Raw genomic sequence first — 26,293 nt, forward strand, 5'->3', positions numbered from 1 at the left:
TGGGGCAGGAGGCAGTGAACCTGCGCCGTGCTGCAGTGGGTCAACGCTGAGCTAATCCTGCCCTTGCTGAGCCTGCCAATTGTCGCTTGATCCATTTAGCGCCAGCCCTGAGCGGCTCCTGGCATTTCCCATTGCCCCTAATCTCTGCTGGGGGCACAGCTGCAGGGGACATGGAGCAAGGGTGCAGAGAGGAGCGCGGCACCCAGCTGTGGGCCACCCAGCGCTCTCGGCAAGCTGTGCCCAGCTATCCCAGCGCTGGCCCAGCTTTGCCGCTCCATGGCCAGCCCCAACCTCCAGCTTCATCTCCTTCCCTGCGGCTGGGCCCAGCCTGTCCAGAGAGGGGGTGCCTGGAGCTGCATCAAGGGAAAATGGTTTATGCAGTGCCTGCAAGAGGGGGAAGCCCTCATCCTGCCCCCTCCAAAAGCAGACAGCCCCAGCACTAGTCAAAAAATGCACTTACCGTGATCCCAGACACCACAGGCTGCTCTTGCCGGCAGATTGCCACTGGGTATAGACTCCTTACCTGAGCCCCTTTCCAACCTGGCTGTCCCCAGAAAGGGAGCGTTTTACCCCAGACACTGGCTCCAGCCAACTGGCACCTCTTTCTGCTGCACTTGATGGCAGCACAGGGGTCCCACCCTTCCTGGAGGGTGACGCTGCAGGAGTCAAGGCACCGGGAGGGGAGCCCCTGCAGCCCCCTGCACCCAGCTGCTTCAGATGGGGCATGGAGCAGGTTCAGGTGCAAGGCAGCACCCTGCCAGCCCTGCTCCGGTCGCCCTTGGCAGGGGAATAAACTGGCTTTTGAGGGGGGATAGTGCTGCAGCAGGCAGAAGGCCTGCAGGTGAGAAACGCTGCTTTTTGGGCAGTCCAAGCGGGAGCGGGGAATACTGCCCCAGCACCCAGCACCCATGTCCCATAGCCACCGCTTGTTGCTGTGGGGAGGGAGAAGGCAGCAAACAGAATGACAGGAGCTCAAGCCGGATCTGGGGAGAGGCTTATGCCTGGCAAGGAAAGCTGAGAAAGTCAGCCTCGTTCCAGCTTTAGGTATTTCCCATCTTCTTATTTACTCTGCAGTGGCATCATCCAGACCTGGGAGGCTGCACTGAGTAATGCCACCGAGCTCAGGTTCTCTCCTCTGCCAAAAGGCCTTGATTTCTTCTCCTGTGCACCTGACTGTTTTCAGAAATTAAAACATAACCAGGCTGCGGCCTGAAAGCTTGATCTGGAGATCTGGATTTGGGGTTAGCCCAGAGGCAGCAGAGGGGCACGCTGCTTTGCACAGAGCCAGTGGGGACCAAAGCTTTGGCTCCAGCAGGACCGAGCTTAAAACCCATCAGGGAGAGGAAGGACCAAGCAAGAACTAATCTGAGCAAGCCAAATATGTATAAGACCTTGCTTCCCTGTGCTATTTTCTCCAGTGGTTAGTAGAAAGTATATTTTCCACTCCAACAAGCTTCCCCCTGCCTATTGCTGACTTCAGCAACATTATTTTTCCCCTTGAGGGTTCCCCTGTAAGTGGCCTCCCTGTCCCCGTTGCATCTGGTGTCTCCTGCTTCTGAAGGCCAGACGCATCCCACGGCCCTCACGGCCTTGCTGGGAGCTGTGCCACATTTGTGTCTCACCACAAGTGCCCAGCACCAGCATCCTGGGGAGAGGACGGGGAGCCGTGTCAGGGCCAACGGCACCACGCTTACTCGCTGTTCCAGCCTCCCTGCGCACCCCGCAATGGCAGTGGGACGTGTGGCACTGCCATAGCCAGGGGACAGCCACAGGGGCTGGCCGGGCCCCACTGTCCTGCCAGGGCCACCGATGACCATGCTGGCAGGCATGAAGGAGGATCTCCACCACCCCACGCTGTTGACCATCCACCACACAGACATGGACACAACTGTGTGCAAGCTCCTGGACAGACACACCAGAACCAGCATGCACTGCACCTGAGGTAATGTCACTGAGCACCCAGGCTGGGGACCACCCACAGGTACCAGCTTGCCAAAGCCTGCATAAGCCCTCTCAGCACAGCGCAGCTGTCTGGAGGCAGGTATCCTTGTCTCCAGCAGCCCAAGCTGGTCTGGCAGCTCTCGGCTGGATTGCAGTTATCCGTTCACCCCTCCCACCTCATTTCCTGGTGCAATTAGCACCCAAGCATTGCAAATTACCTCCCTCCTCCCTGTTCTCATTCTTATCGTCCAGCTTCCCCAAATGAAAGCTGCCCCCCAATTAGCAGGGTAGACGTGTCACTGGCATATCAAAGAGCTCTTTGATTTCTCCCAGGGCTGGGGGATGCTCAGTTGGCTCAGCTGTGCTCCAAGTGCTGGGGCAGCACAGCCAGCTGGGCACCTCAAGGTGCTGGGAGCTGCGCTGGAGCCCTCAGGTCCTCCAGGAGCATTGCAGCCCATTTCTAACCCAGTTCACAGGTGGCTTCTCTGGGCTGCCATGCTTACCAGCAGGCCTCAGCATTTAATCCAAGTCTATCGTCTACCAAATGTCGACTTGATTAAAACAGGTCTCCCAGAACCATGAATTAAAGGCACTCAGGAGATGGGGAGCACCACTCTTTACTTGCTCGTGGGCCAGCTGCTCGTTCTGTGAGCAGGTCACCTGTGAGCAAAGCTGAGCCTGACCCTGCTGCTCAGGATGCTTGTGGAGCACATAGGCACCCGTGCTGCCCACGGGGCTGATTTCTCCTCTCCGTCCTCTGCAGAGGACTTCGACAGAGCCTCCTTCACCCTGCTGGAGGTGTCCTGCCTGCATCTCCCCAGCCTGGTGAGCTGCCAATGCCTGCCCGGCCCCTGCCCCCTGCTGTGGGCAGCCTGGGGGTTTCCCAGGACTTTCTAGGCCACAGTGAGCTGAGCTGTAGCGTAGCACTGGCAGCGGGATTAGCTCTGTTTCCAGAGCCACTGACAGATTTGCTGCTTCCCATCCGCAGAATGGCTGAGGTTGGAAGGGACCTCTGGAGATCATCTAGTCCAACCCCCCTGCTCAAGCAGGGTCCCCTAGAGCATATTTCCCAGGATCGCGTCCAGGCGGGTTTTGAATATGTATTTTGAATATCCTAACGCTCCAGTCTGTCCCTCCTCCTCCTCCTGCTTCAATTGGTTACTACTGAGGAGCCTGTTGCTGAATCTCGAGCATTTTCTCTGCAAGGAATTTGCCGCACGAGGAGGATTCCCCCCGGTGGGAACGCAGAGCCGGCTCTGGGCAGGGGGGAACAGGGAAAAGCTGCAGGGCCAGGCGAAGGCCCCAAAATGAACAGGCTGCTGGGCTGGTGCTCAGCTTTAACAGTGCTCAGTAGTGCTCCCCAGCTCGAGGGCAGCATGTGGATAATGAGGGTTTGAATCATCAGCTCTGGTCTACAGCTGGGGAAACTGAGGCACGGAGCTGGGAAGCAGCTTGCTGGGCTGCTCCAGGAGGGCAGAGCTGAGCGCACAACCCCAGTCTCCTAAATTGCACCCCCGGTTTTCCACCGACTTGGCTGCCTGGGAGAAGCTGGAGCCCAGACATCCCTGCTCCTCTCTCCGCTCAGGGATTGCTGGAATGGGGCCTGTTGCTCGCTGCCAGGGAGCCGGCCGGAAGGATGGTGCTGGGGGTGCCCAGCCGTAATGGGGAAGAGTGGCCCAGCTGCACGCAAGCTGCAGAGGACTGGTCCCACTTCGTCGCATCAGCTAAAGAATTCGGGCTGCCCAGCACAGGTGTGAAAGGTCAGCTGGGGCGTGGAGATGGCTGCGAGGGGAAGGAAGAGCTGCAGGGCCCTGCTGCAGGTCACGGTTTAGCTACCACGTGCTGGCCTGCTACGCCGGGTGCTCGCCTTCCCTTTATTAAAACTTGAAACCACCACAGCCGACAGACAGCAAGGCCGCACGCGCAGAGTGAACCTAACCAACCTAGCCTGAAGATGGCTCAGACAGCATGAAATCCCATGCGCGTCCGAGACCGTTCACTATGAAGCAGAGTGATGACTGTTTACATTAGCCACTTATTATAATGGCAGAAACATGGCTCAGAGGCGCTTGCTGTGCTCTCCAGGTCCTGCTACCCGTGGCTGCCGTTGCCTAGCCTCAGCTCTCCCCTCCTTCCCGTCCCTGGTGCTCCCCAACTGAGCAGGAATCAGCAGCAAACCGAACCCTGTGGGTCCCGAGGAAGGGGCAAAACGCAGCATGGCAGTGGGTGCTGACGCTCTCCCGCTCTCTCCCAGCAGGTCCTGGGTGCAGCTGCTACGCAGACCGGTCCCTGCAGCCCGAGATCACGCAGACGTGGCAGGTGAGGACGCGGGGCACCCTGGGGAGGGCCGTGCTTTGCAGTGGGGGGGGGGGGGTCCAAGGACCACTTTTCCCCCAGGAGCGCGATTGCATGCCCCTGTGTGTGGTGCCAGCGGCCAGGATGGGCCCACTGGTACTGATCCTGGGAGCCACACAGGGGTGGCGGGTGGAGAGCTGGGATTTTGGGGCCGGGAACAACAGTGTCCCGGGCACCCTTCTTGTCATGCCTCCAGCAAGACCCCAGCTTGGACAGCTGCCGCCAGAAGCCTCTCCCGAGAGCAGCTCATAGATAGCCCCAGGGGGCCGTCGTGCCCCACTCCAGCCCCGGCCCCGTGCCGTGGCTCAGGCTTTTTCCTGTCTTGCTTTGCAGTGACATGTTCAGGAGCTTTGGGATGGCGCACAGGTAAGTGCGGAGCCACCTAGGTGGCATGGGGTGGGAGGGGAAAGTGAGGGGCCACGCTGGACGGGCCACACACGGAACTTACTATGGGGCAAGAGAAATGCTTTTTGCCCAGGCCACCCTCAGTCCCACGAGCACGAGTGCTGCGCTTCCCCCGGTGCAGCACTGGCCCCACTGGCCCCGTCACGGCCTGGGCAGCAGGGACGGGTTTGTGGGACCCACTGAGTCTGGTGCACAATGGTTGCTGCCGCCGCTTGCCCGCGGCTTCCTCCAAAGCTCCTGCCTGGCGGAGCCTGGCAGCCTGATTGTCTGAGATGCTCCAGGAAACGACCAGCTTGGCCCCAGAAACCTCTGCAAAAGCTTGCGAGAGAGGGAAAGCGCCCCTCCAAGCCCGTCGGCTACCCCAGCCAGGTCCCGCACCTCTGCACGCCAGAGGCAGCCAGCAGGATGGCAGGTGCTACTGTCCCCATCCCACTCTTCCCCTCTGCGTGGGCAGCCCTGGGAGGGGACGTTTAGCTGACCCTAGAGGAGTTTGCAGCAGGGAAGTCACTCCTTGGAATGAAACCAAGCCTGTTGGAGGGTTTTCGGGCCCTTTGCCAAGCAGCCAGGAGCCCCGAGCTGGGGGAGCAGCGGGGAGGGGAAACGCCTGCCGCCACTACTTTCCGGCCTCGCAGCAGGGAGGGGTGCTGTGCCGCAGCTGCAGGGCTCCGGCATGGGAGAGGCAGCTCCAGGCTCCCCGTTTCCGCCCTTCTCGGGGTTGGCTGGGGCCCACAGCCAGCTGGGCGAGGGCTCACACACCCCCAAGGCTCATGGACCGCTGTGTTTGCTTGCCTCTCCAGCTGCTCACACTACCTCCAGCCCTGGTGCTGGGCAGCAGCAACGGGCAACATGCCGTGGGCCAGGGCCCCAAGCGCAAACCTCCCTTGCTGCTGCATGGAGGGGCAAACCCTGCTGGCCCAGCCAGAGCAGCTGGCGGCCCTGCGGTGAGGTGAACAGCCGAGTGTTCCTGGGTGCAGGGGAGCTACGGCTCTGAAGGCAGGGCACGGGGACTGAGCCAACATCGGTGAGCAGAGGTGTGGTTTTCATCCAGGCTTCAATGGCACTTTGCAGCATTCCTGCTGGGCCCTGCCTAGTTGTCTCCCCTTAGCATCTTATTCTGCCTCTGCCACTGACCTCCTGGGTGGTCTTGGGCACATCCCTTCACCTCTTTGCTCTTTTGCCGGCTCGTCCGTTGATATCAAGCTTGGCAGGGCAGTGAGCATTTCGCACCCCCTGTACACGTGGCATGATGGGCCCAGCTTGGCCCCACACTCCATCCGCCACCCCAGCAGGTTTGCTTTCCACGAGAGGTTACAAGGCAAGTTGAGCAAGACGGGAGCCCTGAGAAGCAACACTCGCCAGGGACAGGCGAGTAAGGATGCTGCTTCTCCTTTAATGATACAAATGGCCCCAGACAGCATAAACCCTGAGGGGCAGCCAGCACACTGCAGCCACAGGCAAGGTGCAGGGAGAAGCCCAGTGCAAGCTGTGGACCTTCTCCGCTCTTCTCTTCCAAGCAATGCGGCTGGAGGAAGACTGGTCCATGTCCTGGCTGCTGTTCATGTCCTACCTAAAAAGGCAATTCTGCTTGAAAGGCCAAGTGACAATGTCACAGAAGACAAGGGACCCTCATCCTTGGAGATGGTCTTACATGAACATTTGCAGGGTCAGGCTTGGGGAAACCCTGTAACAACAGTTCAACAGAAGCAACATCCATCAACAGTTAAACCTATATCTCCTCCAAGTGATTTCACACCAAGGACACCCCATCTTTGAGCCAGACCTGCCTACAAAAGTCTTTGACTTATTTCTGCAAGAGATGTCCAGGGAGGGCCCCCCCACCCCGGGAGGAGGCAAGGAGAGTAAGGGGAAGGCCCTGCTCCTCAGATGGGCGATCCTACCAGCACTTTGGGCCCATTTGCTGGAGCCTCACTCAGCCTCTCTGCACAGGTCAGGCAGCAGAGCTACTTTCCATCCACTTGTGCTTTCTTTCCATTTGCATCCCTCGATTTTTAAGTTCCTGGGACAAGGTAGGCAGGACTATGCATGGCACCTACACAGAAAACACTGTTAAGTCTTCGTATCAAACCTCAAGCAGCTTCAAGGCTAGAAAAGGTCTTTTGGAAGAGCAATCAGTTGTTAAGTTGCTCTTAATAAGGCACGAGTGCAAGAGGAGGCATTTCTTTGCTAAGCTTCACCCAGCGTCCTGAACGCCGAGACTTTCCCAGCTGGTGACACAGCTAGGTTATCCACCTTCAAAGCAACCAGCCGAGGAGGATACGCACCACGATGGAGAGAGCGGGGCCCAGACCTGCAAATGGGCAACGGCAGCGTCACAGACAGTCCTCTGTTGATGCCTGCTGCGGGGCAAGAGCAACAGCAATAGGAGTAGCGCTCCTGGGGCAGAGGAGAACTCAACTTTATCAGCAGCCAGGGCAAAGCTGCTCCTCCCCTGACCTTTCCTAATCCTCCCCCCAGTTAGACTCTAACCAGAGCTTAATGCTTCAGTGCATGCCCAGATTCTACGGCTTTACCGTGACTGAGTGAAATCAAAGACAAGCAAATAAAAGCCTGTGCAAAGCACCAGTGGGTTCAATGAATTTTCATTGCCTGCCCTGAGGATACAGAATATTTCCTGAACGCTGAACCCACAAAGTTCAAACAGTGATGCCACTGAGGACTATTAAACACAGTTTAAATGTTCATCTTCCCCTGGAAAACACGTAGCAGAGAATAAGGGAGTAGGGTAGCTGGGAAAGACATTGCCCTTCAGCCACCAGGCAAATCCCAAATGCTGCCTGGGGCTGCACTAACGTCTTCCTGGGGGACACAGCACAGCTAGGAGGAGAGGAGTCCTGTCCCAGCAATGGATCCAGCTGCCCACTATCAACTCTGATCTGACACGGATGGGGATTGGAGAAGTTTACTGCAGGTCTCCAACCAACCCAATGCATCAGGCTACTCTGCTGCACTCATGCGATGGGGGTCTGCAGAAAAACTCCTGCAAAGCAGTAACAGCTAGGCATGTAAACCGGGGTCCTTGGCGCACAACATGCATCAGCTCCTATAATCGAACTGGGCACCCATTTCCGGCCGACAGAGTCCAGCCATTTCTGCCCAGAAGCCTCTGGCACTAAGCTTCCCTCCACAAAAAGAGCAGTCCCATCTTAGCAAGAGGCAAACCACATCTCAGGCCCTTCCTGCTGTTGCTTTCCACCACTAGATGCCTGCACACTCCCCGTGTCTTGACCCTCAGGTACCAGACAGGTAAGCCATCATTTCTCCATTGAAACAGTTCAGAAAAATAAATAAATAAATAAATAAATAAAATCTCAAGCACAGCCAGACAGAGTCACAAAAACAGCCAGGGCAGGCAATACCCTGCATGCTGCCTCCGCTCTAGAAATCTTACACACCCACAGGAAGATATAAATAACTATAAATTTATTAGTAAAGCAAAACCATTTGACATTCACACAGAAGAGCGGGATGTGTTAATACAATATATATATACACACATACATGGAATATCGTCTTAGAAACACACGGAGAGCAGTGTTAAAGGCACTGCAAGCCACACAAACCTCATCATCCTTGGCTACAACTTCCCATAGCCCTGGGATCTTGGCCAGAGCCACCACCACAAGTTATGAGGAGCCCTTGAGAACCTCACTGGGGCTTTAGTAAGGTCTCCATCTCAACAAGACTCCCCAGCAATGAAGAACTGTTCCTGAAATCACAGATCCACCACTCAGCGCCACTGAGAGACAAGCCCACAGCACCTCAGGGTACACCTCCAACCTGAGGTCCTGCTCTCTCATCGAGTGCCCCAGGGACGCTGTGAGAGCGGCTTCTTCACGTCCAGAAAGCACTCAGAGACGGCTGCCGAAGAAATGCTGCAGAAGGAGCACAGTGCCTCACAGCTCGGAAGAGAAACTGTGCTTGCCAAAGCCCCGAGGTAGAGCCGTAGTCCCCCAAATCTTGCTTGCCTGTCATTATTGCATCTCAGCATTATGTATGTGTGTGCAGGAACCTTCCTGCAGGGTAACTCACCACCCAACAGAGAGTCAAACTCTGAAGAACAATGACTTACAGGTTTTTTGCTTCGCTAGTTAACACCTGGGCTCTAGTTGCAGCCCGGACTTAATGGTAAATACTCAAAGAAAGTGCTCTCCTCCCTCCTAACAGTGCAAGGCCAGACTTGAGTACCAGGAGACAGTCCCAAACCATTGTCAGAGGATGCTTTCCCCCTCACCCTCCACTCCAACACATGCCCCAAGATGAGAGCGTGTGCATCTTTCCACCCTGATTGCAGGGTTGCATTTGCTCTCCAGAGTGCTCCTGGGGCATTGTGGGCATACCTGCAATCCCAGGGGTTTTCACACCACGGGGAAACCAGTTTCACACCGGGTTTCACCAGTTTAGCCATCGGCATGATCTGCCGAGCAGCTCAGCAGACATTCCCAGGGGGACCAAACAGTCAAACTGCAGCCCAGGCAGCTCCGTGACTTCTCCCCAGGGACACGTGACAGCCCTATACTGACTTAATCCCCAGTCTTGGGGACGTTGCAATGGACATGGCAACTCTAGCCCTGGTGCCTGTTTCATACAGCTCTGCTCTGGCTCCTACCCCAAGGCAATGGGATACTTGCTCAGGCTAACTTGCCAGGACTAGCTGTACTACAGACACAACCCAATAAAGCTAAGGCTGCCAGGCCACAGGGGCATTCCTAGCATCGCACAAGCCCAACGAGATGGGGGGCCTCATGGGGGGATGAGCCCAAAACATCCACTGGATTCCAGTGAGATTCACAGTCCCAAACCCCCAACTTCATTATCAGCGGTTCCCGTATCACCTGGAACCAGCCTCAGCCTGAGAGAGGAATTTGAGGGGAAGGAGAGGGAGAAGAGATCTCGCAGAGAGAATCAATCAAAATGGAAAAGGGATGAAAACAAAGCACTGCTTACAAAGAAGAATCCAACAAAGGGCAAAGACGCCTAGAAGGTCTTATAAAACTATAATCAAAATAACTGTGGAGGAGAAGGAGTTGAGACACAGATAAAGGCATCCTGTACGTAGGGTAAGGGGAAGAGAAGGTTGGTGAAAATCCCCAGGTAAAAGAGACTACCTTCTTCCTGGGAACAAGCAGAGAGCAGTCAGAGAGAAGGATGTGTCTCCTGGACAGCCTCCAAACAGCCTTTGGCCAACCTAACCCACTCCCCTCTTGCTTTCTTAAAGGTGCCTTATGTTTGAACTGCCTGCTTCCCACATGGGAAAGCCCAAAGAAGAGAAGAGCCCATCAGAAAGGACTATTCCCTACTCCAGCCCTAGGGAGCATCCCCAAACAGCTTGGCAACCAGGTCTTGAAGACACCCAAGGGGCACAGAGTCCTTCAGAGCTTGCTAAGGGCTGATACAATACCAGCTCCAACATAGTGACTCCGTTAAGTACTACAGGTCGATGAGTAACACGTGAGGCCAAGTAGAGGCAGCGTAAAGAAGCCTGCAAGTCTCTTGAAATAAACATTAGAAGGGAAGTGCAACACAGGTAAAAAGTAGAAACACGTTTTACTCCAAAGAGGCTTTGGCCACAACTGCTCTTTGGTTTGAAAAGAAATACGAACAGTTAACAGGGAGCCCTTTGCAGCGTGACACCCAGGGGACATCTGTCACCCCAAGCCTCCCCATCCAGAGCTGCTCTCCTGACACTCGCATGCCTCGTGCTATTTTCATCACTTCTCACCCCACAGTAAAAAACAAACGTGTTCCAAAGGCACAGCAACGGAGACCAACCTGCTCCCCCAGCCCAACCATATGACAGGGGGCTGCTTGCAACTAAACAATCTCCTTATAAAAATATAATCAAGGCTATCAGCAGCCATTCAATAATGCCTGCTCTGCACAGGCCTGGTTCACAACCCGCCAGCAAAAGACGCAGGAACATTCACCTGCTAACACTGAGATCTAATGGCCAAAACCACCCCTGTTCCACCACAGAGACTTTCACTGGATTCAGGCTGTTGTAGGGCAGCAAAAAAGACGAGGAGACCAAGTCACCGTGGGCCCGCAGCCAGTCCTACTCAAAGTTGATTTCACATGGCATGAAGATATTTTCAAATCTCAAGGCTTAAAAATAAATGAAGGAGATATATAGGAAGCACCTAGATAAAGGTGACCAGGTTTTCCGATGAGATAGCAGGAGAGGGCCAGCCACACCAAGCCTAACATGGTCTGTGAGTGCTCAGTGCCTCTACACCACCTGGTTTTTACCTAGGCGCCTACTCACAGGCACTGGGTTTGAAGACGTGGATCTGTAGACTTGTCCCCTTGGAGCTCTCTACAGCATCTCCTCTTGCTGGAGTGCAGCCCCTCACATGCACAGACCTGATCACATTCTCCGCTTGGCGTACTGCACGGTTTCTGCGTGCTGAACAGAAAGCCAGGGCTCCTTTTCTTCCCTCTAAGGCCTTTCCACGCTGCTCTGCAGCAGCTGAGCACAAAGGAAATGTTCCCGGACGATCACCTGTTCCCAGCAAGTGCTGATTCAAAGGGGACAGGGCTGGGCAGCGCTGTAGCCGAAGCAAAGCACGTCCCAGAGCTGCGTCTGGGACCCACCACTATCCTCAGATCGCAGGACAGAGGCCAGAGCAGCCCCGTTTCCTCCTCTGCGCTGAACACTAGGATGCAGAAATCGGAAGGTAAGAATCCTTCTTTGCAATGACTTGGCCAAGCCATCGAGGCAGAGAGAAAATGCAGAATCGCTCAGGTCTCCGGGGACAGGAGAGAGTAGAGTACAGCCATTTGGTGTCCGCATTATCGATTTTCCCAAATCTCTCCTCTAGCCAGCAGCTGACTCAGAAAGCACGGCCACAAAGCCACTCTGGCCAGCAGGCTCCGTTTCACATTCTCCTACTACAAAGGTGAGCCTCCCCTCTGCCTCCTGTATGGAACCATACAGCCAGCCAGAAAGAGCTGCCAGCACGGTGCTCAAGCAGTCAGGTTACCCGCTGAACACCTTGCTCCACAGGACCCATCTCCAGCCAAGCACAACAGTTGTGCCAGGCTGCTTTGGGCAAGAGCAGTGAGTTAACCACAGCTTGAGGAAGCGCTGACGCCAGACGGGAACAGAACAAGGGTTCACGTGGGTGCTGCATTTCTAAACTGACTGTGAAACCATGGAGATGACAGATCGTGTGCTCACAGCTAATGAGTGGACACCTAAGCAAACAAATCCAGCTGGGAAGGCAGGAGGAAGGGCCCGTTTCTCAAGGAAGGTAGTACTGCTCCTGGCAAGATAAGGGACGGCCTATCTCCCCACTTGAGAAGGGCTAGATCACTGGAAGTACATAGGTATATCTGCCTCCACAGCCGCTCTCTTTATCTCAAGGGTGTGGTATTTACTACACAATAGCCTGTTGTTTGCCATTTGACCACTTTCAGGAGTCTAAAGCATAACACTCAGTCGATACACCCACACCTACCAGGCACTGCTTCCACCACCAGCATGAGTCCAGAGAATACTCAGAGAGAGATCTTCACCGTCACTTAATTTGAAAGAGGCATTTGCTAACTCATGAGCCAATTCAGAAGTGCTAGTTATTCCCAGCAAGTGTCCAAGGACCAAGCACAGACCAGAAGACTGAAGGGCTTTAGAGACAAAGAGAGGCCAGCTGCACAATAAGGTGACTGCACTTTGAAAATACGGGCTTTAGTTCCCCAGCTCTGAACCTAACCTTCAACCAGGGAGGCCTCCAGCACCATCAAGCCCAGCCCTTCTGTCAATACAAGGTTAGCTTTCCTTGTTTTCGATTCATTTTTACTCCTATAGTTAAGCATACACTGAACTCACTATATATTAAACATCAAAAAACAGCTACCTAGAACTGGAGAGGTCTTTAAAAATCCAGGTTGTCACATCTTTTTTTTTTTTTTTTTTAAAAAAAAAAGATCCAGTATGACATCAAGTTAAACTATACAGGATTTTTAAAAATGAATATTAACAAACTGCTTTAGAAAAAGCAAAAAATGTGGAAAAAGAAACACAGACAGAAAACTTGGTAGGAAGCTTTACATCTCTGAGGCTACGTGAAGTAAGATGAGCATTGGTCCCTCCTCCTTGGGCAGCAAAGAGCAAGGTTTATTTTAAACTCCTTAAAGCTGCACATGAAGAAGACTCAGCCCTGAGGTCAGACCTGTCACTGAACTGTCCCAGCCCCCTGTGAAAATGCCCTCTGTTCCTCCTGACAGTGCTGGAAATGGAGACAAAAAGCCTTTCTCAATCTTTCAGATTAGTGCCCGCTACAAGCAAAGCAGGCACAGCCCAAATTTCTGCAAGGTTAATCTCTCTATATTTGCTGGGGACAACATTTATTAAACTTGTCCTCATCACCTGGGCAGCACATGGGCAATTTATTGGCTACTGCTCAGAAAACAGTGAGCCGGAACAGTCCTAACTCAAATAAGGGCTAGCCAAGATGGAGAAGGGAAGGCTGGTGGGCAACCTAGTAAGCGCTCCTTCAACCTTAAAGGCATCTAACATTGGTCATGAGATTGGTCATGAGAAGTGAGCAAAATCTTGAAGAGGAAAACACCTGAGGCTGCATCAATCTTGCTAAGGGGAAATTTATTTTTAAGTGATGTTTACAGGAACTGTGCAAAACCTGAAAAATATAAAGGAGATAAAGAAAGAATAGAGGGGTAAAAAGGGACTCCCATAAGAGGGGGAAAAATACGCTCCTCCTTTACCTCCTGCTAACCTTCCACTTCCCATGGAGCTGACCCCACAGGCCAGGAAGGATTCTTCCCTGATCACTCTGGACAGAACTATTTTGCTCCCAACAAGTCAGACATCAAGCCCCAGGCGCACAGCGTGGGTTACAGCTGAAGATGGCCAAGCTCATTTCTGAAGTCGTAGGTTATTAGTAGTGTTTGCCTCACCTGTTAGTGTTCAGCTGCTAGCATGTCCCTTTGCTTGACCTCTCCTCCCGCCTTGGAGGTATGCTAATGGCCTAAGCAGTACAAGGAAGGAAGGGGCTTGGAGGCAAGTCTTCAGAGGAGAGCTAGGTCCCTCAAGAAGCAGACTGTAAACCCCAGGCTCTTCGCCAGAAGTACGGCGCAGAGACTCTCCTTGCCATGCTCTCAGGTAGCGCACAGTGCTTGCTGCTCTTCCCCTTGCTGCTGGGCAGGGATGGAGGACGGGCAGGCTTGCTCGAAACCCTCACAGAGCGTTACAGCCAACGACTGCAAAAGCAGCAATGCCAAAGTGCGTTTTGGAGCTGTGCAGCCCCATGGCTTTTCCCTTCCTATACTCTAGAAAGAGAGAGAGCAGGGGAGGTCCGGGCAGTCAATCAATGCTACGGATCTGAAATAGTCCTCTTGAGTCACCCAATCGAACTTGGACTAACAAAGCCGGGAGATCCCAGCAGCACAAATCTTCTGTCTGTCACCGAGCAGCACACCCAGGGAGAAGGAAGGGCAGGCTCTGCCTTGTTCCCAAGCACTCTCCAAGAGGAGAATTATCCAGCTCTCTCCACTGACCTTACTGGACAGGACAGGGGAAAGAGGCCACGCATGAAGGGCTGCTGTCCACAGAGGGCAGGTGAGCAGAGACCTGCCAGCTCCCAGCTCTGGAACTGCAGACACAGTTTGAACTACAGTCCAGGGGACACCAGGCAACTACAGGCATCATTTCCTCTCCCCACCTCCCTCCTTTCCTCTCCACCCCCTTCAAGCTTTTCGCATCATCCCATCACCCCTGGAATATAGGTGACACACCAACCACAGAGGCCAGAGGAAAGTCTACCTGACTGCCCGTTCTACCTCCCCTTTCCCCCACAACTTCCTGGAGGCCATCTAAAACCGAGGAGAGGGAAGGGGAGGCCAAGGCTCAGGGGCGTCACATGCAAGCTGAAAGCCGCTGAGGGGCTGGAGGCTCACGGCAAGCAGGCAGCCACCTGGTAGGCGCCCTCGGCCGTGTGCTGGACGCTGTGCTCCTGCAGCAGGCCCAAGTCCAGAAACCGTTCGCCACACCACATGCACTTGTACTGCTGCTCCCGGGCGTGCACACTGTGGTGTTTGTTGAGGTGCTCGCGCTGCTTGAAGGCCTTCTCGCACGAGGGGCACTTGTAGGGTTTCTCGCCCGTGTGCACGCGCCGGTGGCGCTGCAGGTCCGAGGCATACTTGAACCGCTTTTCACAGTCGGGGCACTTGAGGGGCTTCTCACGGGCCGGGTCACAGCGGTGCTGCACAAACTCGGAGGAGGAGAAGAAACGTCTCTCGCAAAGCGTGCACTTGAGCGGCTTCTCGGCACAGTGGGCCAGCTGGTGCTTCTGCAGGGCCGAGGCCCGCTTGTAGGACTTGTTGCACACCGCACACTTGAAGGGCCGCTCTGCGTTCTGCACGCATTTGTGCCGCAGCAGCTCAGAGGACTGGTTGAAGCCCTTCTGGCACACGTTGCACTTGAAGAGGTTTTCTATGCCGTGCACATGCTGGTGGTACACCAAGTGTGAGGGCTGCACAAAGCCCTTCTCGCACAGGTTGCACTTGAAGGGCTCCTCAGCTTTGTGCGTGCGGCGATGGCGCATGAGCGCATACTGCTGCTTGAAGCTCATCTGGCAGAGGTCACACTTGAAGGGCCGCTCCTCGCTGTGCGTGCGCTCGTGCTGCCGCAGGTCCGAGGGGCGCTTGAAGGCCTTCTGACACTCCCCACAGCGGAAGGGCCGTTCCCCGCTAGGCGTGCAGGGGTGCTGCAGCAGCTCCGATGACTCCTTGAAGTGCAGCTCGCAGACGTTGCACTTGAAGAGGTGCTCCCCCGAGTGCGCGTACATGTGGCGCACCAGGTGCGAGCGGTGCTTGAAGGTCTTCTCGCACACCGTGCACTTGTAGGGCCGCTCCGAGCTGTGCGTCCGCTTGTGGTGCACCAGGTGGGATGACTGGCTGAAGCTCTTGTCGCACAGCGTGCACTTGTACGGCTTCTCTCCCGTGTGGATGCGCTCATGGCGGGAGAGCTCCGAGAGGTGCTTGAAGGTCTTCTGACAGATGGAGCAGCTGTAGGGCTTCTCTGAGGGGTCAAGAGGCTGAGAGTGCTCTGCCTCGGGAGGCTTGTAGGTCTTCTCGCAGATAGAGCACTTCATGGCATTGCCATTGTGGACGTTGTGGTGCTGCGCCAGCGAAGTGAGGAGAGAAAAGCCCATCTTGCACACGCCACACACAAAGGGCTTCTGCTCCACCTGGATGCACTGGTGTTCAAGGAGATCAGTGGCCTGGTGGAAGATCTTCAGACACTGGGTGCACTGGAAAGAGCGGTCATGGCCTGGCAAGCACTGATGCTCATGGGGGTTGGACAAGTGAGTGAGGTCATGGCCACACACACCGCATTTGTGGGACGGCTCTCCAGCCTGGATTGGAGCGTGCTGGTGGTGCTGCAGATTGGGGTCTGGCTGGAGCAGGATGCCGTAGACAGCACAGCCCAAGGGGTTCTCAGCAGTGCTCGGTGGGATGGAGTGCTCTGGAAGGGTGGCGGCTCCAGTATGGTGCTGCTGTGGCGGCGGCTGCTGCTGTGCTTGCTGCTGTTGCTGCTGCCAGCTTTCTGACATGCTTGGGAAAAAAAAACGAGGTTTTAGCAGTGACAGCTTCAGCTTCTCGGTTGAAAAGGTTCTAGTAAAAATAAAAACAAAAAATATCCAAGATCCTGATTCTCTGCAGCTGATCCTGAAATCGAGGAAAGGAAATCCAGCCTACAGCCAGGATCTTTGGAGGCAAGGAGGAGACAGAGATGCCACAGGTTCTTCCTTAGATCAGCAGAAGTTCTTTGTGGTCTGGGGGGTGTTGGGTTTGCCTTTTTCTTTTTCTTTTTTTTGATAAAAGAAAAGGTAGGCAGAAGCAAGTGTCCTGAAGACAAGAGGAGGCCCTTGTCCGTACTGGCTGTGTCAGGCTCACATCTGGGAAGGGCAAGGGATGCAGTCCAAGGAACAGCTCTCTCTGCAAGGAAGAAGACAGCTCAGGTCAATTCTCAGAGGAAAGCCAGGCAGTTCTCTAGAGCATCCCGTACCCTGTGGCTCACTCTGAAAACTCTCCTGCGCTCCTGCAAAGTCACCACAAAGCCAGCATGCGGGAGCTAACCGGAACTGAAGCACCCCATGCTGCTGTCAGAAAAACCTGGGAAAAGGTGTGCCCGGCAGCAGAAAGGGACAGAAGGCTCCCCAAGCTCCTGGTCAGGCCTGGAGTACAGATAACCAACCGTACATGGTTACCCTGTAGCTGCTGGCCACCAGTCCTTCAGCCCCGCTTGGGGCACAGGCTGAGAATTGTCAACAGATCCTCCCTGAGCGCTCAGAGAGGCACAGAGCAGACTTATTTAAGTAAGATCCACTTCTCGGTCAAGAAGCATTTCTATCAGAGCAGCCTGGATCAGGCATAGTGGCGGGAGCGTACTAGTTACAAGACGCACTCAGCCTTTTAGATTCTTTCACATAAGCCTTTTCTGAAAAGCATGCAAGGTATGGTCTAACCAAAAGGCTTCTCTCCAGAAGCTCCTGATCATCTGCCAGAGCAACTTTAACACGATAAACACATTTACTAGTCTGTCTGCAGCATGGGTTAAAGTATGCTAAATGCTGTCTACTCAAAAAACTACTAAGTGAAATTTTACAGAAATCAGGGTAAATTTCAACCTGATCTGACCACATCTCAAACACCCTGGTGAAGTCCCAAACCTTTTTCTGAAGCTCCAGGACCGGGCACATTAACAATTTACAGCATCAGAGAAGGAAGGGAGGTACTTAGGAGATTTCCCCCTCTCCCCATAGCATTTGCAGACTAGGGAGAGCCAGAGAGCTCTGAGAAAGTTTTGCCCTTTGGGGCTGCTCTGGACATTATCCTATTTGCTGACTAAACGCAGCACCCGCAGGTATCGTGCACAGCACTCTGAGTGAAGATAAAAGAAGCGTTAATGCAACTGTGTGGCTGAACACCACACTGTGCAACAAAAATACACTGAAGCCTAAGTACTTGCACAAGACATCCTCCTTGGACTTGCTAAGATGCATCACAGGGTTTCTGGTCATAAAAAAAAGTTTCAGTCCTTCTAGAGCATAAACGTAGACGTTCAGTAAAACCTGAGCTCAACTTAGAAAGGAGTTAAATCCACTGCTGAGCAGCAGATATGAACACCACCAGCACACCCCAAGAGAAAGGAAGGGTCCAGGCCTTGGCAACTAGTCTTCCTGGGCCACAGGCCCCCACCCACACTGATGAGCATACCTATTTCTGTGTAAAACAACATGCCCGAGTTCAGCCTCAGTCGTCATCTTGGTCAGGAAGGTGTTTATTTTATTTTGAACTAATCAATAACGAATGTTAGAAAAAACCCACTTCCAAACAGCCCCATCTACTCCAGCACACAGCCGAGACCAGACTACACCTCACGGTTTGGGAAGCAGTAGAACATGCTTCTGCCTAGGCAGACACTGTATTACTTTGTCCTTCCGCACAATTTGGGGCAGTAAAACACCCCGAGGCACCGTCACAGCCCTGCCAGGATACAGTTCCCCACCAGGATCTCTAATTTCGTCCCTACATAGCTCATCTCGACTGTTGACACGAAGCGAGCGTCTGCCATTATGATAGCTAGAACACGAGCTATCGATACGACCTACAACTTTGCGTCCTAGAGCGCAGGCCGGTCGCTAACTTCCCCCGCAGGCTGCGCTAGCCGCGACACTAGCAACGCAGCGGGAGCAGAAACCGCACCCCAGACCGTCTGGGCTGGCGGCCTAACGCGGCTGAGAAGCGTGCACAACCCCAGAACGGAAGGATAAGAAATACCAACCTGGCTTACCGAGCGCTCTACATAAATAATTGAGCTAGCGCCAACTCTGAGTCTAACTCATCCCTCCGTGGGAGGTACAAAGCGACAACCATTTAAGGAGAGAACGGCGGAGCGAAGAGGTACTTTCAAACGGGAGAGACGGGCCGCGAGGCAGCCCCCGGGCACGGGCCGCTCCGACCCCCGCGCGCGGCTCCCGCTCCGCCGCCCGGCGCCGCCAGGAGGAGCGGCCCTCGGCGGCGCGGCCGCCCGGCGGGCTCGGGGGCCGCCGCCGCCGCCGCGCCGCGCCGCAGCCCTCGCCAAGGCCCGTCCCGCCGGCGCCTCTGCCCATGGGCTGCTCCCCCGCCGCCGCCGCCGCCGCCGCCGCCGCGACCGGCCGCCCCGCCCCGCCTCGCCTCCACCTGCTCCCGGCCGCCCCCGCCTCGCCCCCGGCCCGCGCCGCCCCCGGCCCCAGCCCCGGCCCCGGCCCCGGCCCCGGCCCGCCGCTGCGGAGCCGGCGCGGGGCCCGGCCCGGCCGCGGCCGCCGCGGGAGGCCACACAAAGGGCGGCGGCGGCGGGCCGGGCCGGGCCGGGCCGGGCCCCGCTCACCTGCGGCGGGAGGCCCCTGTCAGCCGCTCGCCGCGGGCGGGGGCCGCGGCCTGCGCGCTCCGCCCGATCCCCGCGCTGGCGTAGCGGCGGCGCCCGGCGCGGCGCGGCGCGGCGGGGCGGGACGGGGGCCCGCGGCCGGTCCCGGCGGCGCGGGGCGGGGCGGGGCGGGGCAGGCCCGCTGGCGGCGGCGGCGGCGGCGGGCGGGCTGGGCGGCGGCTCGCAGCCTCGGGATGCAGGGAGCACCCGGGCGGCCGCGGCGGCGGAGGAGGCGGGGCCGCCGGCCGGGGCGGGCCCGCGCTGCGCTGCCCCCTGCCGGGCCGCGCCGCCAACAGCGCCGCCGCCGCCGGCCGCCCCCGCGCAGAGCGGGGCGGGCGCCCCCACCCCGGAGCGGCGGCGGCGGCGGCGGCGGCGGCGGCGGCGGCGGCGGCGGCGCGGGGAGCCGGCCGGCCCGAGCCCGCAGCCCCCGCCGGCCCGGGGCAGGGCAGGGCAGGGCGCCGCGGCGGGCTCCCGCGGGCCCGGAACGCCGCGCCGGCAGCAGCGGGTTCCGGCGGGCCGCGGAGGCCGGCGCACGGCGAGGCGGCGGGGGGCCGCAGAGGCGGGTGCACGCCGGGCCGCGCCGCGCCATGCGGCGGGCCGCGCTGGTGGGCTACAGCAGCAGCTCCGCCGAGGAGGAGGAGGAGGAAGGGGGGCGGCGGGGCGGCGCGGAGGAGCCCCCCCGGGCCAGGTGGGTGCGGGCCCGGGCCCGGGCCCGGCCCCCTCCTTGCCTAAATCCCTCATCCAAGCTTAGCTGGCCGTGCAAAGGGCGCGTTGACGACGCGTGCCGCAGCCCGCCCGCCTGAGCGCCGTGGGCAGCGTGGCCGGCAGCGGGTGCCCCGTGGGCCCGGCCCCGTCGGGGCTTGCAGCGCCTTGGGGCATCCTCGTGGGGGCGGCGGGGCCGAGGCCCCCGAGCTCGCCTGGCCTCGCCTGGCCTGGCCGCCGCCTCTGCAGGCACCTGCGGGACGCGTGCGGGCGAGGGGACGCAGGTCTCCAAGTCGCGCTTCGGGCGCGACGTTTGGCAAGGTGAGCCGGGCCGGCACAGAGGGGCATGGGTGAGAAACGCTCACTTTTTTTCCTCCTTACACCGCCGTCACAGCAGCAGCCTGGCAGCTCCTCGCCTCCCTGTCCCGGACAGCGTACTGAACATGTTCAAAGAGCAGGAGGAGGAAGTTGTAGATGACAGCTCCAAGCACGGTGGCCGTGTGCGCAACTTCCCCCACGAGCGGGGCAATTGGGCAACATATGTCTACATACCGTGTAGGTAAATTCAGCTCTGCCCTTACCGTCTTCCCCACCAGGGACAAGAAGGGCTGGAGTAAGGGAAGGACTGGGACCTCCAGGGAGCAGAGCTGTCTACGCCAGTCAGTGGTGTTGGCTGGTCAGACGAGGCATGAAGGATTTTGCGGCTGCCCAGCTTAGGAGCTGTGGAGCAGGAAAGAGAGGATAGGGAGGGCTGTGAAAACCTACGTGTCATCAGTTAAACAAGTGTTGTGACCGTGCCGGTCTCTGCAAACGCTCTGCAAGCAGAGGCCTTGTAACGGGCAGGGATCGCTCTGTCCAGAGTGAGGTGCTATTTCTGGGCGCTGTCAGTAAATGCGTTTGCCTCTCGGACAAGTCTAGAAAGGCCTTTTCTTCTCCCTGAAGGCACACAAACTCTGTAGGGATTGCTCTTCCAGTGGCTCTTCCCAGGAGCAGGAGTGACTGCTGTGCTAGCAAGTCCGGTCATCTTTGAATCTAATGCCAAAGTCCGATGGAAGGGTGGGAGAAGAGCAGCTTGCTAGAAACCAAGGTTGGAACATGCACGTGTACATGCGTTTTTCCCTGGGCTCCTCCTGGTCTGTGGTCTGGTACAAACTGGTTACTTCATTGGCCCCTTTCTGCAGTAGGGCAAGGCAGTTAGCATGCCATACTGGGAATCAGGGAGCAGGGGTATCGTTCCTGACTTGTGCCTCAGCTTTGACATCTACATGTTGATATTATGGATAATACTGTTCCATGCTTCCTCAGGGAGATGTGAAGCTCTCTTAATACTTGATAAAGTTGAGATCTTGAAGCGTGTCTGGGAGCACAGAGGCCCCTGTCTCCCAGCCTCTCCCAGCCCAGGCTGCTTCTGCAGAGACAGTTACTGCTCCCTCCCCCATCTCTGAGATCTGTGGCAAATGCTCTGGGGAGGGAACAGGCTCTGACTGTGCTGCTCTTCGCCCTGCAGATGAAGTCCAGGAGGACTTCCTGGAGTTGCTGGACCTCCTGGTTTCCCACGCTCGCACCTACACTTCATCGCTCACTGCTATGGAAGAGTTCCACATCAGCCTCTCGCAGAGCGTGGTGCTGCGCTATCACTGGATAAACCCTTTTGTCCAGTCCCTCAAGGAACGCCTGGCCTCCTTCGACAGGTAGGGACAGCAGAGCACTCCTGCACTTGCCTCTCTTGCCTCTTGCTCTGGGTCTATGTTTCCCCAGACTCCAGAATCTACATCATCTCTGCAGAGGCTGGTGCTGCACCAATAAAGCCCTGGGAAGGTTTCTGTCTGCCTCAGGATCCAGCACCAGAGAAATCAGGCAGACAGGCTTTGTGCGCCAGCAGTGTTGCTGTGGCGTACAGGAACTCCAGTTTCAAGGACAAGGCCAGAGTTGTATCATCCTGTAAACCACGGATATTCACTGCTGGTTTTGTTGCTTATGTTTGGCTTAGACACCCACTAAGGATCAACTCCTTTAGTGCTTCTGTTGCCATCCGGGCTTCGGAAGGCTGGAAACACAAGGAGTAATGGATTAATTCAAGCCCAGAGAGGATCCAGTTGCACCGATTCACTCTGACTGGAACAAGCGTTTGTCTTTGTCTTTCCACAGCCAGGCAGAAGTTTTTAACGGTCCCTGATGGGGACCTCTGTCCCCTCCCCATCTTCTCCTTTTTTCTTTTTTTCCTTTCCCTAGTTGAAATATCATCTTTCTTATTTCAGGTTCTTCTGTCTAGCTGATCAAGTGAAGGTTTATACCAACCAGAACAAAACCAGGTGAGTGAGTGGCAGGGCGGCCTGGGCTGCCTGGGAGGAAGTGTGGGGAAAGGTGTGGGTGGATGGAAAGTGCAATGCTGCCTGTCCCACACAGCCCCGGGGAACAGGGGGAGCCATGTGAGAGGGCAGGTGAACGATCGCCTCATCTGACCACCTCATTGACAGAGGTTTCATATCTTTCTCCAGTCGTTTTCAGGAGTGGCCCAGGATGCACAGATTTTTAGCTTCAGCACTGTTTTTCAGTACTGACAGCCTGTAAAGTGTTTATCGAATTATCTCTGCCAGCTAGTACCTCTCTGCGGTGACTGAACCTCAGGCTGCAGAATCTCAGTCTCTTTGAGAGAGGAGATCTGTTCCCAACATGACCTGAGGCAGACCTTTCTGCTTGGGTTAGATTAATGCTCTGGTTTCACATCAGCTAAAGCTGGCAGCGCTGCCAAAGGAGGCAGCCCCGTTCACCACCGTCTCTGATCTGGTTTGTTCTGTGGTTTCACGAACGCTTGTGCTAGCTAAGGGAGTGGGTGGTGGGAACGCGCAGCCTGGGGCAAGCAGAGTAGGGGCCACCTCTTTTGGCAGCAGTGCCAGCTTATGCTGCGTGTGAAATTGCAGCACAGGTCTTCAAAGAGCTTGAGACAAACAGCTTAGACAGTGCTAATCCTCTCGGGTGTCAGCTCGGAAGCCTGATGGTGCTGATTCCAATTTAACGCAATTAAGTATTTTAAATGTCAAAGCACATTAAAAAGAAAGGTGATTAAAATTATGAAAAGTTGCTGAATCTAAGGGGAACGGCAGCCCGCAAAAGTATACATTCTGGGTAGGACTTAGGTTTTCCCTCCCCTCTTGCAGTTGGATACATGAGTGGGGGAAGCGTCACAGAAACAATCCTTGAGGAGCCTCTTGGTCACTTCTCTACAGCTTGGTACTTCCCCATTCAGGCTGTTCGTAGGCAGCGCCTTTCTGGCCACTTCCCGTCCCATTGTACAATTCTTATAGTAACTTCTGTCTTTTCAAACATAACTACTACTCTTGCTCTCCTGTACTACCCATATCAACTGCATTTTGTTTGCCTAGAAAATGAGTTTTCATGTCGCAGAAGGGCACTGAGTTAGTCTGGTAAATCTACGCAGTACATCATCCAGTCCTGCTTCTTGTATTCCCTCTTTTCCCCTACTTTCCTCCCATGGTGTTATTTATTCTTTTCTTCAGAATACAGTCAGTATCTTTGAATGTTCTGGGACTCGAATGGCTTAGGCCTGCAGTTCCCCAGATGAGCTTTTTTTCTCCTTAGATAAGGGCTAGGGAATTTATCTGGTAGGAATGCAGGGTTAAGTATGCTTATGGCTGTGCTTCCTGCAGTATGAAAGGATGTGCACTGTCTCTTGTCTTTTTGTAGGACCTTTATTGGCTTGGAGGTCTCTGCTGGGCATTTCCAGTTGCTGGAACTGGTCTCAGAGGTGGACAAAGTTATGGAGGAATTTAATCTGCCGACGTTCTACAAGGCGAGGCATCACGCTTCCCTACTTGTCCAACGATGTTGGCTGGTTCTTTACAAAGTGGTGGGGAGGCTGCAAGTTCATGAAATGTCCAACCCCAGATACAAGGGAGCAAAGAGGTTAGACTCTATTGAAATAGTCTCCCGCAGGCCAGTCATAACTGCCTGGGTTCTGGATGCCTGTTCATAGTAACCCCCTGCACAGAACCTTGCTGGGAATGGGACTAGCACAAGCCTACCACTTCTGTACTGTATCCTGTCCAGGAGAGCAACAATGTTAACCGCTGTCTGGTGGCCTGTGAGAACTGGGTTTCCTGGGGCTGAGTCAGGTGCCCGAGGGCAAGAGAGTATATCACAGACACTCCCCTGCGCTAGGTGGAAGCACAGTGATGTGCCGGGATTGAATGGGCTTGGGGCAAGCATTGTGGGACAAGAAGGTATTGTTGATGCCTCTTCCTCAGCGAGTTTCCTGGGGCAGCAGTCCAGCCTCTTTGCTTGGTACTGACTTCTGGAACAGGTTTGGATTTTGAAGAAGCGAACCTTGATTTCTCTGTCTCCAGAGTAAAGCAGGGAGCTCTGAAGCATTACTCAGAGGTGACCCACCTACCCACTCCGGTGCTTTCTGTGAGGGGTTCTCTCGGTGCATTTGGAAGAGCTTCTGCAGAGCTGACAGGAGAGAGGCTGGGAACCAGGCAGCCTTGCCAACCGATGTCATAGGAGGCTGGGAGAGGGAGCACAGACCTCATCTCATTTCCATCTCTGCCTCGTATCGGCTCTGCATCCATTGAGCTGGCTGCTGGGACTCCCTGCTTCAGGATCCTCCTGCCTGTGTATTTGGGGTGCTCTGAAATTCTGGGCAGGGCAGCATTGCTGCGCCGTGCCTCCCACTGCAACTTCTTGCGCTGAGCAGAGGTTCCTCTAGTCCCTGAGATCTGATCCTTGTTTTTTGTCTTCAGGATCCGTCATTCCATATCAGCTTGGCCTGGTGTGTTGGGGACCTGACTGGCAGGCTGGAAGGGCAGTGTCTGCGGGAGCTCCAGGTACGTCCTCGTGCAGCATGGAGGGGAACGAAAAAGTAGAGCTGGTGTCCAGCCACGTCTTCCTTCCTAGGGCTAGGGAGATGCAAAGAATTTTCTCCAGCGAGTGAAACAAAAACTTCACCGGATTCAAAGAAGAGAAGCTTTTGCGGGGAGGGGGTCGATGAGTTAAATCACCCTCATGAGCCTTAGGGAAAGTCAGCAGCAGCTTTCCAGCCACAAACCACTTTGTCTCTGACATGGTTCAGAGAGGGAGCTGCAAGCTTGTATGCTGTGAGCTGCCAACTCCGTCCTCTGGCAGCCGGCAGATCCACCTTCCTTATACAGATCCTGCTCCTGCTCCTGCTTGTATTTTCCAGGACATTGTGGACAGGTTTGAGGACTCGGCGCACCTGCTGCGTATTCAATGGGAGCAAATCCGTTGCAAGTCAGGAAACAAGTACTTCTCTTTCCCCTTGAGGTAGGGCCCAGCAGGCTGTGTGTTTCAGAGCCCTGAAGACCCTGCTCTTCAACACAGAACTGTTCTCTACTGCAGCTCTGAGCAGCATGGGCTGTCACACGCATCCCACACTCTTGTCTGCTCAGCAGCTCCGGGGAGCTTGTGGCCTCGAGCCGGGCTACTTCCAAGTTTAAGCTGCTGGCTGAAGAAATGTGTGTTTGTAGCAGATTTCTTCCTAGCTGCTGACGGCACCCTGCTGTATGTGCTGTAGTCAGCACAGGAGGTTCCAGCCATCCCACAGTTGCTAATTTTGCTGGTTTTTTTTTTCTTCTTTTTAAATCTCTGTGGAAGCCATAGATGCCTTATGGTGAGGAGAAGGTAGTGTGGGAAGCTGTTGCTAAAGGAAGAGTGTCTCGCACAGTCGGAGATAGCACTACCTTGTCAGCAGGCTCAGAGCATGCTGACTCTACTGAGCTCAGAGTCGTTAGCTTTGATTTGTAAATGCGAGGACACAGAGAGCTAGATGCTTTCACCAGCACATCTCCCACCTTAAGCCAGTTCAAACCAGTTCCTGTGTCACATTCTGTCTCCCTCTTGCACTGTTGCTGCCTCCCCAGAGGAATTTCAGTGAGCTCCTCCTGCCAAACAGAGAAAGATTAAATCTTGACCGAGAGATACCCCTTGCGTTCCAGTGCTAACTAGTCTGGCTCCAGGCTGGATTTAAAAAAATGACTTAGGTTTAAGATCAGGTGCTTGTCAAAAGCACCAGACTTTTCTTGAAGGGGGGAGGGCATTTCTCATCAGAAGTTTGCCGTTGTGTCACGGCAAGCCCAAGAGAGGGCGGTGTTGGCTTTTGCATCTTGACGAGCTGGAAAGGCAGCGCCTGCTGATAAGCTTCGATTGGGTAAGTGAAGGGGTGGCAGCCTTAACCCGTGCTACACGCACTTTCCTATTTAAACTGTAATGACCCTGCTGATTGTGGGCTGAACTTTTCCTGTTGGGAGAAGGTCTTTTTTAGCTGTTGTACCTGCCAGGAGGTCTGCTGCAGCCTCTCTGGCATTCCGAGCAGGATGCTGATGTGCTGCCCTGAATCTTTCATTCGACGTTTGTCTGATGAGAAACTGTGAGACTTTTTCTGAGTATTAAAATCTGTCTCCTCATGTC

At 55.4% G+C, this 26,293-nt stretch overlaps 2 protein-coding genes across 12 annotated transcripts; one reads left to right on the plus strand and one right to left on the minus strand.

The window, feature by feature from the left end:
• Positions 1-8,125: 8,125 nt before the first annotated feature.
• On the minus strand, positions 8,126-20,280 carry ZNF319 (zinc finger protein 319). 4 transcript variants are annotated; one of them, XM_068955349.1, is made up of 2 exons: positions 20,215-20,280; positions 8,126-16,677 (listed from the first exon to the last, which is right to left on the minus strand). In XM_068955349.1, the coding sequence occupies exon 2, from the start codon at positions 16,290-16,292 to the stop codon at positions 14,631-14,633; it is 1,662 nt and encodes a 553-aa protein (XP_068811450.1). In that variant the 5' UTR covers positions 16,293-16,677; positions 20,215-20,280; the 3' UTR covers positions 8,126-14,630. The 4 variants fall into 4 exon arrangements, with proteins under 4 accessions (XP_068811450.1, XP_068811449.1, XP_009664346.1 ...); XM_068955348.1 differs by lacking the exon at positions 20,215-20,280 and adding an exon at positions 19,112-19,222; XM_009666051.2 differs by lacking the exon at positions 20,215-20,280 and adding an exon at positions 18,527-18,664.
• On the plus strand, positions 19,710-26,293 carry USB1 (U6 snRNA biogenesis phosphodiesterase 1). 8 transcript variants are annotated; one of them, XM_068955354.1, is made up of 7 exons: positions 19,710-19,835; positions 20,247-20,404; positions 21,357-21,540; positions 22,108-22,161; positions 23,555-23,660; positions 24,610-24,693; positions 25,050-26,293. In XM_068955354.1, exons 1-7 carry the CDS (start codon positions 19,735-19,737, stop codon positions 25,152-25,154), a joined length of 792 nt encoding a protein of 263 aa, XP_068811455.1. In that variant the 5' UTR covers positions 19,710-19,734; the 3' UTR covers positions 25,155-26,293. The 8 variants fall into 8 exon arrangements, 7 of the variants coding, with proteins under 7 accessions (XP_068811455.1, XP_068811454.1, XP_068811458.1 ...); XM_068955353.1 differs by having other exon boundaries at positions 19,715-19,835; positions 20,244-20,404; XM_068955357.1 differs by having other exon boundaries at positions 19,719-19,835; positions 23,555-23,773.

This window comes from Struthio camelus, chromosome 10, assembly GCF_040807025.1.
Source record: "Struthio camelus isolate bStrCam1 chromosome 10, bStrCam1.hap1, whole genome shotgun sequence".
Lineage (NCBI taxonomy): Eukaryota > Metazoa > Chordata > Aves > Struthioniformes > Struthionidae > Struthio > Struthio camelus.

Excerpts from the sequence above, each read along its gene's own strand:
- ZNF319 (XM_068955349.1), bottom strand. The coding sequence starts at position 16,292 with ATGTCAGAAAGCTGGCAGCAGCAACAGCAGCAAGCACAGCAGCAGCCG.
- USB1 (XM_068955351.1), top strand. The coding sequence starts at position 19,735 with ATGCGGCGGGCCGCGCTGGTGGGCTACAGCAGCAGCTCCGCCGAGGAG. Across the intron at positions 19,836-20,243 it reads GAGGAGCCCCCCCGGGCCAG|CAGCAGCCTGGCAGCTCCTC; the intron begins GTGGGTGCGGGC and ends CCGCCGTCACAG. Across the intron at positions 20,405-21,356 it reads AACATATGTCTACATACCGT|ATGAAGTCCAGGAGGACTTC; the intron begins GTAGGTAAATTC and ends TTCGCCCTGCAG.